The sequence below is a fragment of the Oncorhynchus gorbuscha genome, unplaced genomic scaffold, assembly GCF_021184085.1.
Source record: "Oncorhynchus gorbuscha isolate QuinsamMale2020 ecotype Even-year unplaced genomic scaffold, OgorEven_v1.0 Un_scaffold_1626, whole genome shotgun sequence".
Taxonomy (NCBI): domain Eukaryota; kingdom Metazoa; phylum Chordata; class Actinopteri; order Salmoniformes; family Salmonidae; genus Oncorhynchus; species Oncorhynchus gorbuscha.
Genome location: NW_025746352.1, coordinates 24965 through 38589, shown reverse-complemented (window position 1 = coordinate 38589; position 13625 = coordinate 24965). Strand labels below are relative to the sequence as shown.

The following is a 13625-nucleotide window of genomic DNA, read 5'->3' as shown; positions in this document are numbered from 1 at the left end:
CATGTATAAAAAAAAAGTTTCCTGATCTATCTTCTATCTCTCAGATATAGGACAGACACGTCAGAACAAACTTCCTTTAGATGTTCTGGGGGGGATTATCTGTTGCACCATGTATCTGTTATTCTATGCGTTGTATGTGCTAATAGCAGTAAGGCCAAGTACACATTTTCATCAAATAATTCATTCATAATAATAAAAAGATGTATACTTCAAGGGTCTTAAAATTAAAAATCAAATAGCTAAATGATCCTTGGTATGATCTTCTCAAAACAATTCCATATAGCTTAGTAGACCTCCCTCCCCCGGGTTAGACAGGGCTTTGCCTATAATGGTCTAATAATATTATCTTTGAGAACTAACAATCAGCAAAACAAAAACCAGATAGTCAGGGAGAATTGACAAATCCCTAAACAATTCATTTTAACGGTAGAGATTTTGTAATGTTTGAGCGAAAGAACACAGCGTTAGCCATGGCAAAATGCATAGGATTGCAGGAAATTTGCTTTTAAACAGCAAAATAATCTCTCTGTTCCCATGGCAGAATATGTAGAATCCCAGGAAATTTGCTTTAAACCTGCAACCTTTTTAGCTGCATGGCAAAATGTGTAGGATTGCACGAAGTTAGCCTTACAATTGCAAAAATGTCTCTTAGCTCCATGGAGAAATTTGTAGAATTTCAGGAAATTGGCTTATAAATGCAAACGTTTTTCTTCTTCTAAAATGTTCAGTCGAGCCAACGTGCACTTAACCTCCGCTACACCACTGCTCACCCTGCTTCCAACTAACAAGTTACCCTTAACCATAGATCTAGGATCAGATTATCCTACTCCCAAATCCTGACCTTAACCATTAGGACGTTAAAACAATATCTGATCCCATATCAGCGGTTACGGGCGGGCAACTTCTACCTACTCCACTTCCTGGATCATCTGCTCCATAGGGATACAATAAAAGTGTTCTATTTAATTCTGTCATCTGCCCCCATTACTGCCCGACAACCGGGGGCTATTCTCAGGTTACCAATCCCTTGTGCATTCTAATTGGCCCCTGCAGCATAACCTTTCTGAGAGTAACTCTATTAGCACCGCTGGTAGTTTAACTCTGCTACAGTGCTGTGAAAATTATTTGCCCCCTTACGGATTTTCTCTATTTGTGCATATTTTTGATACTGAATGTTGTCAGATCTTCAACCACATCTCTCGCTGTGGAGGAATTTTGTTCCACTCTTCCATGTAGAACTGCTTTAGCTTAGCAACATTTGTGGGTTTTCAAATGGAGTGGCATGAACTGCTTATTTCAAGTCCTTCCAGAACATCTCCATTTGGATTAGGTCAGGGCTTTGACTAGGCCATTACAAAACTTCAAATTTGTTGCTTTTTAACCATTTTCATGTAGAATTGAATGTGTGTTTTGGATCATTGTCTTGCTGCATGACTCAGCTACGCTTCAGCTCACAGACGAATGGCCTGACATTCTCCTGTAGAATTATCTGATACAGAGCAGAATTCATGGTTCCTTCTATTAAGGCGAGGTGTCCAGGTCCTGAGGCAGTAAAGCATCCCAAATCATCACACTACCACCACCATCCTGACCCCAAACCATCACACTACCACCACCATCCTGACCCCAAACCATCACACTACCACCACCATCCTGACCCCAAACCATCACACTACCACCACCATGCTTAACCGTTGGTATAAGGTTCTTACTGTGGAATGCAGTGTTTGGTTTTCGCCAGACATAATGGGACCCATCTTGTCCAAAAAGATGACTCAAGTTTGCCAAGAAGCACCTGGCTGATGAGTCAAAGTCCCATTATGCCTGGCGAAAACCAAACACTGCATTCCACAGTAAGAACCTTATACCAAGGGTCAAGCATGGTGGTGGTAGTGTGATGGTTTGGGGGAGGGGATTCCTGCACAGAGACGTGAGACTGATCAACAACTATAGGAAGCGTTTGGTTGGAGTCATTGCAGCTAAAGGTGGAAGAACCAGTTATTGAGTGTAAGGGGGCGATTACTTTTACACACAGACATTGGGTGTTGCATAACTTTGTTCATGAAATAAATGAAATAAGTATGTAATTGTTGTGTCATTTGTTCACTCAGGTTCCCTTTATCTAATATTATGTTTTGTTTGAAGATATGATAACATTCAGTATTAAAATATACAAAGTATAGAATTAGGAAAAGGGCCAAACCCTTTTCACAGCACTGTGCGTGACAAGTCGGTCATACAGGAGGAGCCCTGGATGAAGATGGTTCAGGTAACATGAGGTTGGTCTAAATCACCTGGCCGTATGCCATTGGAGGAACATGACTAAGCTTTTACTAAAGCTGGAGTTCGGCTGGCCCAGTGATGTGATTTATTGATTCATCACATCACTGGCCAAGCTATTATGAACTATGAAACCAAATCATTATAATAAGCGTGTCTAGAAACTGTGAGTGACTGTGTGATTCTCCTCCCCCAGGGTGTCGTCCGTGGAGCCCCCGTCGTCCCGCTCCCGGTTCCTGGCGCTGGGGTCAAAGTTCAGGTACAGTGGCCGTACCCAGGCCCAGACCCGCCAGGCCAGTTCCATGATCGCCCGGCCCGCCCCGCGCTTCACACGGTCCGCCAGCAAGAGGCTGTCCCGCACCATCGACGAAGGTGTGGGTGTGTGTATGCGTGTATTGTGTGTATGCGTGTATTACAGTATGTGCTTTTTTTGTGTGTGTGAATGTGTGTGTTTGTGCCAGCGCGCACGACTTCAGGATTAGTCTCTCACCAACTTGTCCCACTCTTGTAGCTGGAGATGATCTCCAAGCCTCGCAGCTCTCTGCTAGTCCAAACAAGACCGAGGATGACGATTGGTTCTTCATGCTGGGATCTGACCAACCCCAGACTTTCTTTTCACCAGGTAGCCAATCAGGAACCATGTAGACCATCATTGAAGCTTTGACTCCGCTTACATAGAGCAACCTCAGTTCAGCCTTGCTAGAGAACTACATACTTTAGCTTTGAGTCAGCTTGATCTAACCCTTCGCTCTGTCAGTCCTCTCATCATCTCATTAGTTCCAACCCTTATGCTGAGGCCTAATCTTAGGCCAGCTTGGGTCAACGCTGGTGACTCACCAAGGGCAGCTCAGAATGACCTGCCAATCAATCACAGCTACAGTTACATTGATGCTCCATTCACTTCTAACAGCTTATGACTGACTAACAGCAGCTTCAGAGCTCTTGAGTCTTTGGTCCGTGTTGTGTTGCTTGTTAAAGAGAGCCTTCAGTTCTTTGGTCCGTGTTGTGTTGCTTGTTAAAGAGAGCCTTCAGTTCTTTGGCCCGTGTTGTGTTTCTTGTTAAAGAGAGCCTTCAGTTCTTTGGTCCGTGTTGTGTTGCTTGTTAAAGAGAGCCTTCAGTTCTTTGGTCCGTGTTGTGTTGCTTGTTAAAGAGAGCCTTCAGTTCTTTGGTCTGTGTTGTGTTGCTTGTTAAAGAGAGCCTTTAGTTCTTTGGTCTGTGTTGTGTTGCTTGTTAAAGAGAGCCTTCAGTTCTTTGGTCCGTGTTGTGTTGCTTGTTAAAGAGAGCCTTCAGTGCTTTGGTCCGTGTTGTGTTGCTTGTTAAAGAGAGCCTTTAGTTCTTTGGTTCGTGTTGTGTTGCTTGTTAAAGAGAGCCTTCAGTTCTTTGGTCCGTGTTGTGTTGCTTGTTAAAGAGAGCCTTCAGTTCTTTGGCCCGTGTTGTGTTGCTTGTTAAAGAGAGCCTTCAGTTCTTTGGTCCGTGTTGTGTTGCTTGTTAAAGAGAGCCTTCAGTTCTTTGGTCTGTGTTGTGTTGCTTGTTAAAGAGAGCCTTTAGTTCTTTGGTCTGTGTTGTGTTGCTTGTTAAAGAGAGCCTTCAGTTCTTTGGTCCGTGTTGTGTTGCTTGTTAAAGAGAGCCTTCAGTGCTTTGGTCCGTGTTGTGTTGCTTGTTAAAGAGAGCCTTTAGTTCTTTGGTTCGTGTTGTGTTGCTTGTTAAAGAGAGCCTTCAGTTCTTTGGTCCGTGTTGTGTTGCTTGTTAAAGAGAGCCTTCAGTTCTTTGGCCCGTGTTGTGTTGCTTGTTAAAGAGAGCCTTCAGATCTTTGGCCCGTGTTGTGTTGCTTGTTAAAGAGAGCCTTCAGTTCTTTGGCCCGTGTTGTGTTGCTTGTTAAAGAGAGCCTTTAGTTCTTTGGTTCGTGTTGTTTTGCTTGATGATGGACATCATTGTGTCCAGGAGACTGCCGTTCCTGTGCTTGGAACTAAACGTCTAGCTCTGCAGATCAGAGAATTGTGTGGTAGTCTCGTACTAACTTAATTTGCTATCTGCCTGCCAGATACATTGAATTCCATTTGCTTACTAAATCAGTGAGCTTTGCTCTGAAAACCCCTGAAATGCAGAGCTGTGGAGGGGAGCTTTGCTCTGAAAACCCCTGAAATGCAGAGCTGTGGAGGGGAGCTTTGCTCTGAAAACCCCTGAATTGCAGAGCTGTGGAGGGGAGCTTTGCTCTGAAAACCCCTGAAATGCAGAGCTGTGGAGGGGAGCTTTGCCTTACTCTCTCCTCCATCTAACTTCACCATTAACTCCTGCAGTAACACCATTACCTCATGTTCTATCAACAGCCAGAGGGGGGGAGACTTTCTCTGTGGAGACTTCTACTCAGAGCTGGGATGATGGCAAGTCTGTCCAGACTGTCAGACAGGCATGGCAGGAGACTGAGACAGGCCAGACGGTCAGACAGGCATGGCAGGAGACTGAGACAGGCCAAACGGTCAGTCGGACATGGCAGGGACGAGTGTCTGATGAACAGCAGCAGGGGAGACTGGAGAAGGAGAAAGAGGAGGATTGGTCTGTCCTGCTGGGCAGACGACCCTCCCTTCCCTATGTCCCCTACCCCATGATGAAACCGCCAGGTATCTGTTGTTAACCTCATTCTGTACCTGGTGTAGCTGTCGCTGTGTGCATCCTCGCTTTGACAATGAATCCTCCGTCGAGGTGTGCTTTAGAAGTTGACAGTGATGGAAGGTGAACCTGCTAAGCTCGCCACCGACCGTGATGACATCTTTAAAGATGTTGCTCTGTCATGTACTGGCTTATTTAATGTTGCTATCTTATCAATGGTGCTTGGCCCTCGTTGATGTAGAGCTGTGGTACTGTGGTAAGTATGCTTTACTGATGATCCTCTGTTTGCAGTGTGCTCACGTGCTACGTTATTTTTCTATATGTAAAGGATCCGCTCTGTTCTAAATGTTTCTGTGATGTCCTCAGTCAAATACCGCTCTGCCCAGGTGGCAAAGGTGGCCACGGCCAACATTCTGGAGAGGCTGCTACAGCCAAGGCAGGAACAAAGTGATGACTGGGTCATGCAGTTGGACCGCAGCTTTGAGTTTGCAGACACACCTCCATGTGAGTCGTCATACTATATACATTCACTAGCGGTTGTTCATTAGCACAGAAATAGAGTTTTGCAGAACAGACATGATTGTCTGTCTGGTAGAACAGGGAATCGTCATTTCTGTCTGTAACATTCTGAACGTTTCACCACACTAAATAGGCTACACTCCTCTTCTTCCTATACTGATAACCCCAATCTGCCCCTCCTCAGTCTCTTCCCCAGTCTCCCTGGAGAAGGAGGAGACTAGGCAGGAGAGGAGGGAGGTGATCAAGAGGCTCCAGGAAGGGGTGTTCCTGGTGGAGAAGCTGAGGGAGGTAGAGGTGCTGGATGAGAGACTGAGGGAGGTGAAGGTTTTGGAAGAACGGCTGCAGGAGGTGGATGAGCTGGAGGAGAGGATACAGGAGGAGGTGGAGGCCAGGCAGCAGCAGGAGGAGGAGGGAGGGGTAGAAGTAGAGGAGGAGGTGGTAGAGGCAGCGGAAGAGAATGTGGAGGAAGTAGATGAGTTGGAGGAGCAGATAAAGGAGGTGTTTCTCAAAGGATTGCTGCCAGATGAGTCAGGGGAAGATGAGGGACTAAAAGAGGAGAGTATGGAAGAGGCAGAGGAATCTGAAGAAGGGTGGTCAAATGTGGCGAGCACCTCTATGGTACGGAGAGTAGATTTGAGGACCCAGAATAGTGTGACTACAGTGACAGAGATGAGGCAACAAGAAGGAGGGATGGAGGAGGTGACGGTAGAACAGGTGGAACAGGTGGCGGTTTCAGACAAGGGATTGAAAGAGGATGAAGGATGGTTAGAGGAGAGGAAGCATCAGGCTTTGGTGGAAGGGTTGACAGAGGGGCTTGAGGAAAGGAGAGGAGAGATAAGAGTGGAAAGGAGGAGGAAGAAGGTGACTATAGTGACACAGGATGAGAGTCTTCCAGATGAACTAGAGAAGAAAGCATCTGAGAAGTTGTCAGAGGACCAGATAGGAGGCCATTTTTATAAAGAGGGACAACTTATGGTGAAATTCAATGAACTATTTGCGGCAGAGAAGTTAGGGTTACCGATAGTTACAATTCAGCAGGAGTGGCTCCAAGAACAGGAAAAGGTCAGGGAGGAGAAACAGGAGAGAGTGGAACAGGTGAAGGTTTCAGGCGAGGGATTGATAGAGGTAAAAGGGGGTCTAGAGGATAGGATGCGGCAGATGTCGGAGGAAAGGATGCCAAAGGGAGAGCAGACTGTGGTGAAAACCAAGAAAACAGTGAGAATAATGGAAGAAATGAGGAGAACACAGAAGACACTCGAGGAAAAGTCATCAGATGACATTTTATCAGAGGAAAGGCTGGGTGATGGTTTTTATACAGAGGGGGAAGTTTTGGTGAAATTCAGAAAGGATGTGGAGAGGGTTCCACATAGAGTCAGACAAATGGAGAAGCCCCAAGAAGAAGAAGAAGAAGAAGAAGAGGTAGTGGAAGTGAATATGCAGCCATCCCAGCCAGAAGACAAGGACGATTGGGTTGTGCTGCTGGACAGCCTCCCACACAAGATTCTTTATAAGCCTCCAGGTAGGTCCCATCAACCAATCAGCTTTGCTTCTCCCCGTCACCATTGAAACCGTTATGGAAACGCTTGCTTTACCACCACCCACACAATTACCGACAATTCCATCTCAAACATTCCCTCCGCAAAGCTAACCAGCTCTTGAAATTGCCATTTCAATTGAAAGATAAACCTTTGGTGCAGTATGGATTTGTGTGGCTGAGAGAACTGCTGTCTCTACTTTGTCAGTCATGCCAGCCGACTCCGCTCTGGTGCCTGTGGTCTCCACAAGATTCTCTGTGGTGTTAGTAGACACGGTCGAGCAGAGAGCACCAGAGAGGGAATGCATTGAAGTGGAGGCCACACAGCAACAGCCTCAAAGGGGATTGGTGGAAGCACGGAGACCGTGGCAAATGCAGGAAGATGATTGGTTTATGCTCTTGGACCTGGCTGATCGTGTTCCTTCAGGTGTACCAACCACACCAGTTTCAGGTATGAAGAACTTTCATCAAGCCCTGCTGCTCGTGCTATGCCTCAATTATTTGGATTGAAACAACTGGCCTACAATGACTGATTAATCATCGAACTAGGCTTTGAACTTCATGTCTCTCACGGTTCATTGTGTCTTTTATGTATCAGCTTCTTTGCAAGAGCAAGTTCAGGTGTACGTAGATGAAACCATCTCTTCCATGGTTAAAGTGATGACAGTGGTGCAGAGAGAGGAGACCAGGGTGACTGTAGTGGAGGAGATGGAGGTACAGGAAGACCAGAGCCGTCTGGAACAGAAACCGTCACAGAGAGAGATGGAAGATGACTGGTTTGTTCTGCTGGACATTGTTCCCAGAGAACCATCTGTGATTCCATCAGGTATTTCCATGATTTTCATGCACTGCTTCCCAGTCCCACCACAATATTAACAACATCTCCCCTGAGCCTGTGCTTCATACGCTGCAGAAAACTTTCAAATAAGAATAACTAACAAGACATTTGACTATCCACCAAGAGAAGGGCTTCAGATACATTGCTTTGTGTAGTAATTTCAATTATCTTCCAGTATCTGAGGAATGTGTGTTTGTATCAGCTTCTGTGGAAGAGCGTATTCCGGTATACCCTGAGGAAAGCGTCTCCTCTGTGGTTGAGTTGACGACAGTAGAGCAGAGAGAGGAGAGAAGGGTGACTGTAATGCAAGAGGAGCGACGTCAAGAAGAAGTTCTACTTCCACCACAGCCATCAAGAGAGATGGACGATGACTGGTTTGTGCAACTGGATGTCGTGCCCAGAGAAACATCCTATATACCACCAGGTACCCCATACAATTCAAGGCTTTGCGCCTCAGCCCCTGATTCCATCAAAAATATACCCAACTCACCTCACCAAACTCGCAGACTAACCGTAGTGCTTTTCCCATATGAACTTTGGAATGTTTATCTGGGAATATGATCTTTGATGACATGGCTTTTTGTGAGCCAAACAAATCTAGCTGAATCTGAAGGGTATGTACTATGTGTGTTTGTATCAGTCGCTCCAGCAGAGCCAACACCGGTTTCTCAAGATGTGATCAGCCCTGTGGTTGAGGTAAAGGCTGAACAGCAGAAGCCAGTGGTGGTTCTGGTGGAGGAGACGAGGCCACAACAGGAACGGGAAGTAGAGGAGTGGCAGCGACAACCAGAGAGAGATGATGATTGGTTTACACTGTTTGCTGATGTCCGTGAGGAGCCGATCATTGTACCACCAGGTACCGTTCCTGCTTAATTACCACAATCTTTGTACAGTTGCACTTGTGTACATTTCCCAGCTTTGACTGAGAATAAACTATGTTTTTGTAACTTTGGAGAACATGGTAAAGTCCCTAAACTAAAGAACTTTCCCCTGTCTGTATCAGTTGCTCTTGGTGAGCATACTCCGGTATATCCAGATTTAAGCCAGACAACCTCTGTAGTTGATGTGACGACCATAGAAAGAACAATTAAGAAGAGGGTGACTATTGTTGAAGAGAGGTGGGGACAGCAAGAGGAGATCCTCCAGTCAGAGATGATCATCCCAGAGCAGAGACCACCAGCAGAGAGAGAGGAGGGAAATGGACGGTTTGTTCTGTTGGATGCCGTCCGTGAAGAACGTGCTGGGGTTCCACCAGGTACCTCGGACATACAGTACTGCCAACAAGCTAACTAACCACCAGGTACCTCAGACGTACAGTACTGCCAACAAGCGAACTAACCACCAGGTACCTCAGACGTACGGTACTGCCAACAAGCTAACTAACCACCAGGTACCTCAGACATACAGTACTGCCAACAAGCTAACTAACCAAACCTACGCGTTTTTCTTGTGTGAATTAGGAATATGATATCTCTTGGGTTATGACTGGTTAATCATCAACAGGACCCTCAAATAGTAGTTGTGGTATATCAAGCTCGCTGTGTGTCTTTTTGCTCCAGTTTCCCTGGCTGTTAGCGATAGGGTATACCCAGAGGTTGTGCCAGCCAAACATCTGACCATTGAGCCTGAACCAAGAGTGTTTGTGGTGGAAGCAGTCCAATCACTTCCTGAAGATGTTGCCCTGGAGGGTAAGGCAACACAACCGCAGAGAGAGCAGGATGATGATTGGTTTTTGCAGCTGGATGTTGCCCCTACAGTAGCAGGTACTTTGACCATTCTAAGCTTGCTGTTGGCCACTCAAAATACAAATACCAACCCTTATCTTGCATCCAAAGGCTCTCAATTGTTGTGTGAGCCTATTGACTATCCACAAAAGCTTTTGGCAAGGATTACACTATTATATTTACATGTTCTAGTAAAATACTTGATCCCTTGTGGACTGTTGGGCTGTGTTTCTGTCTCTATCAGCTGCACCAGTGGTGGTGATTTACTCTGATGTGAGCACCACAGCTGTTACGGTGGTGAAGGAGACAGTGGAACAGAAACCACCAAAGACCGTGAGGATCATGGAAGAGACTGTTAAGATGGAGGAGGGGCCGTTGGTAACACCTAAAGAAGTGGATGATGATTGGTTCGTGCTCTGGGACCGCGCTCCCTCCAAGACAATGACCACACCCAAGGGTATTGCTGCTTGACCACCGTCTGCCCCTTTTCTTTGGTAAAGCGCTGAACCCAGATTGTGTATTACTTGGCATTGATAAGCCTGTTATCCTTGTTTTATTTCAGCGTTCCATGTAGACAGAGAGGTTATAGAGCTGGTACCCCGGAGAACAGTGATTGTGGTGGAGGAAACTAGGAAACCACATAGAGTGGTGGAGGACAGACGTCAACCGGAGGTTGAACTGGTGAAAACACTGCCTCCCCAAGAGAGAGGGGAGGGTGATGATTGGTTCACGCTCTTTGAAGCCTCTCGCCAAGAGCCTGTGAAAATGCCAACAGGTACCCACTGACCACATCATCCTGAGCTCGGTTGTGCTTCACATTCCCCTATATATTTTTTATAATGATGTGTCATAAAGGGTCTCTAATCAGATATGTGCAGCTTTGGCCACAATCAGATACTGTGTTATAATTTGTGAATGGTAAGAGTATCATAGTCAAGTCTCCTGGGTACTCTGTGTCTGTCTGTATCAGTTGCTGTGGTAACTAGACCTGCCCCTGTGGTTGATGTGATGGTGACGAGCACAGAGCAGAGAACCCAGAAAAGGGTGACGATAGTGGAGGAGAGGTGGAGAGAGGAGAGGACCCTGCAGCAGAGACTGCCTCAGAGACAGAGAGGGATGGACGATGACTGGTTTGTCCTGCTGGATGCTGCCCATAAAGAATTAGGTACCCCCCCCCCCATCTCTTCATTTCCCCATCCCCCTGCTTTTCCTGCTAATTTTAGCTGCAGACTGAGACTACCAAAAGACTGAAACTACCAAAAATATCAGTTCATTTTGTCCGGCATACCTATTTGGAATAATTCAATCGCAGATTGAGATCACTATTGCTTGTTTTGAATTTTTTTGAGATTTGCAAAATGGTCTTCTACTGATACTTTAACGATGCATGTAAGCTGTGTCTTAGATAAGAGCTCTGTTTGTGTGTTTGTATCAGTTGCTCAACGTGAGCGTCTCCAGGTCTATACTGACATAACTGTGGTCAAAGGTCCAGCCGCTCAGCCCAAACCCAGAGTGGTGGTTGAGGAGGAGAAGAGACCAGCACAACCCCAGAGAGATGTGGATGACCATTGGTTTGAGTTGCGGGAGAAAAAATTGGTTGCAGGTACTTTGCGTCTTGAGTTTTTGCGTGCTGCCCTAAAACAATATGTTGATCTCACACCCGCTCTCCAACCTCAACTTACCAGAAAAGCTGACTAACATTCGTCCAACACTTTTACAACGTGGTTGTGCTTTGTCATGGGATTTTCCCCTGAAAAAATACGTTGTTTGACGAACCAATGCGTCTTTGGTTATGCTTTGCTTATTTACATATTTAGTTTTCCTTTTAACGGCTTTAGGAATACTATACCACAGTGAGGCGTGAGCTTATTAACCCCATGAGTCAGGACAACTTCTGCTATGTGCATCGTTGGTTATTAACCCCATGAGCCAGGACAACTTCTGCTATGTGCATCGTTGGTTATTAACCCCATGAGCCAGGACAACTTCTGCTATGTGCATCGTTGGTTATTAACTCAATGAGTCAGGACAACTTCTGCTATTTGCATCGTTGGCTACGGTTGAGAAGTAATGGCCATGCTTTGCTGCCTGTTCTATATTGTGAACAGTTGCTTCCTACAACTCATCCAAGCTTTTCCCCTTGCTAGTCTCAGTCTAGACTAGACTGAGCTGGCCCGTGAAGGTACAGTGTGTACCTGAAGTCTGTGTGTGCCCTGGCCTCAGTGTGTGTGTGTGTGGAGTTGATTATAAGTTTGTTTTGTATATGTGGATGTTCAAGATGTTCTTCTGCGCTCTGTCAGTGTGTTTACCTCTCACTACACCGGGTTTGATGGTCTCAAAGCACGCAGACCGTCTCTCTCCTGCCCTATATACAAAACCATCTATATAAATACTATTACTCCCTCTGTCCTGTCTCTCTCCTGCCCTATATACAAAACCATCTATATAAATACTAACACTCCCTCTGTCCTGTCTCTGTCCTGCCAGTGGTGGCCACCCACAAGGCCACCCGTCCGGTCAGCGCCCCAGTCTTCTCCCAGGCAGCCCTGATGGAAGCAGGGATCCCCATGGCCCCCCTGGACCTCCAGCAGCCCCAGACCTCCACCCCCATCAGGCTGCCAGCCCGCCAGGACGACAGGAAGCTGCAGGTCACCGTGGAGGCAGTGGACGAGGGCTCAGCTGAGGTCAAGGTACTGCACCTAGGAACTACAACTCCCACAATCCCCTGCCGTACACGGATCATCATCATTCACCACTCACACACAGATATACTGGTCATAGAAGTTACAGATAGACTGGTCTCAGCAGCGATATTGCTATATTCATCACATAGTATTATTTATAAGAGAAGTATAAAATACTGATTTTTCTATAGTTATAAATAGAATAGCTGTGCATCATCATTTCTGCCCTCCATTGGTCACAGTAATAATAGTGTAACAAAGACACACCTCAGATCACAAGTTCCTCAGGTGGCTCTGCTATGGACGGGGACGAGGCTCCTAGTGGACGATTCTAACACCATTATGCCTTCTCTCCTCCTCCATGCCTCTGGGGTAACTCCAGTCTGAGCAGACGCACACTGAGGAGCCGGTTCAAATGAGGAAGGTCAGACCTTTGACCTTGTCCCGACTCCTGCTTGTGCATTATATTAGTATTGTAGTCACTCCACTCCCATTCTAACTTACACCAGTGCCAAGTCCCCCATCCATAAGACTAACTTCACCCTCTCCTCGTTTTATTCTCCTGGTTTCACTTGAATACTGCTCACAAACTACAAGGTCTTTGAGTTGACCTCGTGTTCAAGTCAGACATTGTCTATGACAACAACATTGGTATTGGTCATGTGCACAGACTGAGATGACGTACATGAGATACATTACATATGCTTTTGGTTTGTACATCAGTCCAGACAGGAAGAAAAGTTAGGGCCTTTGAGGAATGAATGTTGAAAGAAGATTCCTCATTGGCTGCTACATTTACATGCATGACACAGGACTAGGTTTTCATGATGCCTAGTGTTTCTATCGAGTACTGTATCCCTGCCTGACCCTTCACCTTTACCCCCCCACCCCTTCAAGACACCCACTCTAATAGCCCTGTCTTGGGTCCCCTGCTTTGCACATCTGGGATTCCAGGGCCCTTGTAGCCCCCAGAGGCTCCAGGCCACTCTGCATGCAGACCCCTCCCCATGCATGCCCACGTTGTGCCGTCTGCTATGATGTCACGTGGAACCCACACCTTTCTCCTTTTTTGTTCCTTCACAGAAAAGAGCGAAGAGAACTGAGGGTGACTCAATTTATATCAGACATAGTCTTTTAATGTTGGAGGTTTGTTTCCCCGTCTTCTGGAGATCTGTCTCTGTACACTGTTTTCTTGCTCTTTGGCTACTGGCTGCTATAATACAACAGGCTGCTTTGCATGTGGCATTACTGATTCACATCTTGTGTATTACATAGGCGTCTTTGCTTTTGCTAGTAGATGATTTTGACTGTGTAACCTCTAATTTGCTTTGTGTGTGGCGATATTAACTCAACACAGCTAGCTACTTGTTTCAGGGGAATGTTGTTGAGTATCTCCTGATTGCTTCTCGCGAAGTATATGATTGGGATTGTGGTCTCTT

General features: G+C 46.2%; 1 protein-coding gene across 1 annotated transcript in view; it reads left to right on the top strand.

The window, feature by feature from the left end:
- Nucleotides 1-13625, top strand: part of LOC124023550 (titin-like) — a 38512-nt gene that overhangs the window by 14283 nt on the left and 10604 nt on the right. Inside the window, 18 exon segments of the mRNA XM_046337930.1 lie at nt 2477-2652; nt 2792-2902; nt 4608-4898; nt 5254-5391; nt 5591-6925; nt 7149-7391; nt 7539-7766; nt 7981-8202; nt 8419-8634; nt 8782-9033; nt 9338-9541; nt 9747-9959; nt 10065-10277; nt 10473-10667; nt 10938-11105; nt 11990-12192; nt 12569-12610; nt 13270-13332. Coding sequence (XP_046193886.1) covers nt 2477-2652; nt 2792-2902; nt 4608-4898; nt 5254-5391; nt 5591-6925; nt 7149-7391; nt 7539-7766; nt 7981-8202; nt 8419-8634; nt 8782-9033; nt 9338-9541; nt 9747-9959; nt 10065-10277; nt 10473-10667; nt 10938-11105; nt 11990-12192; nt 12569-12610; nt 13270-13332 — 4513 coding nt within the window.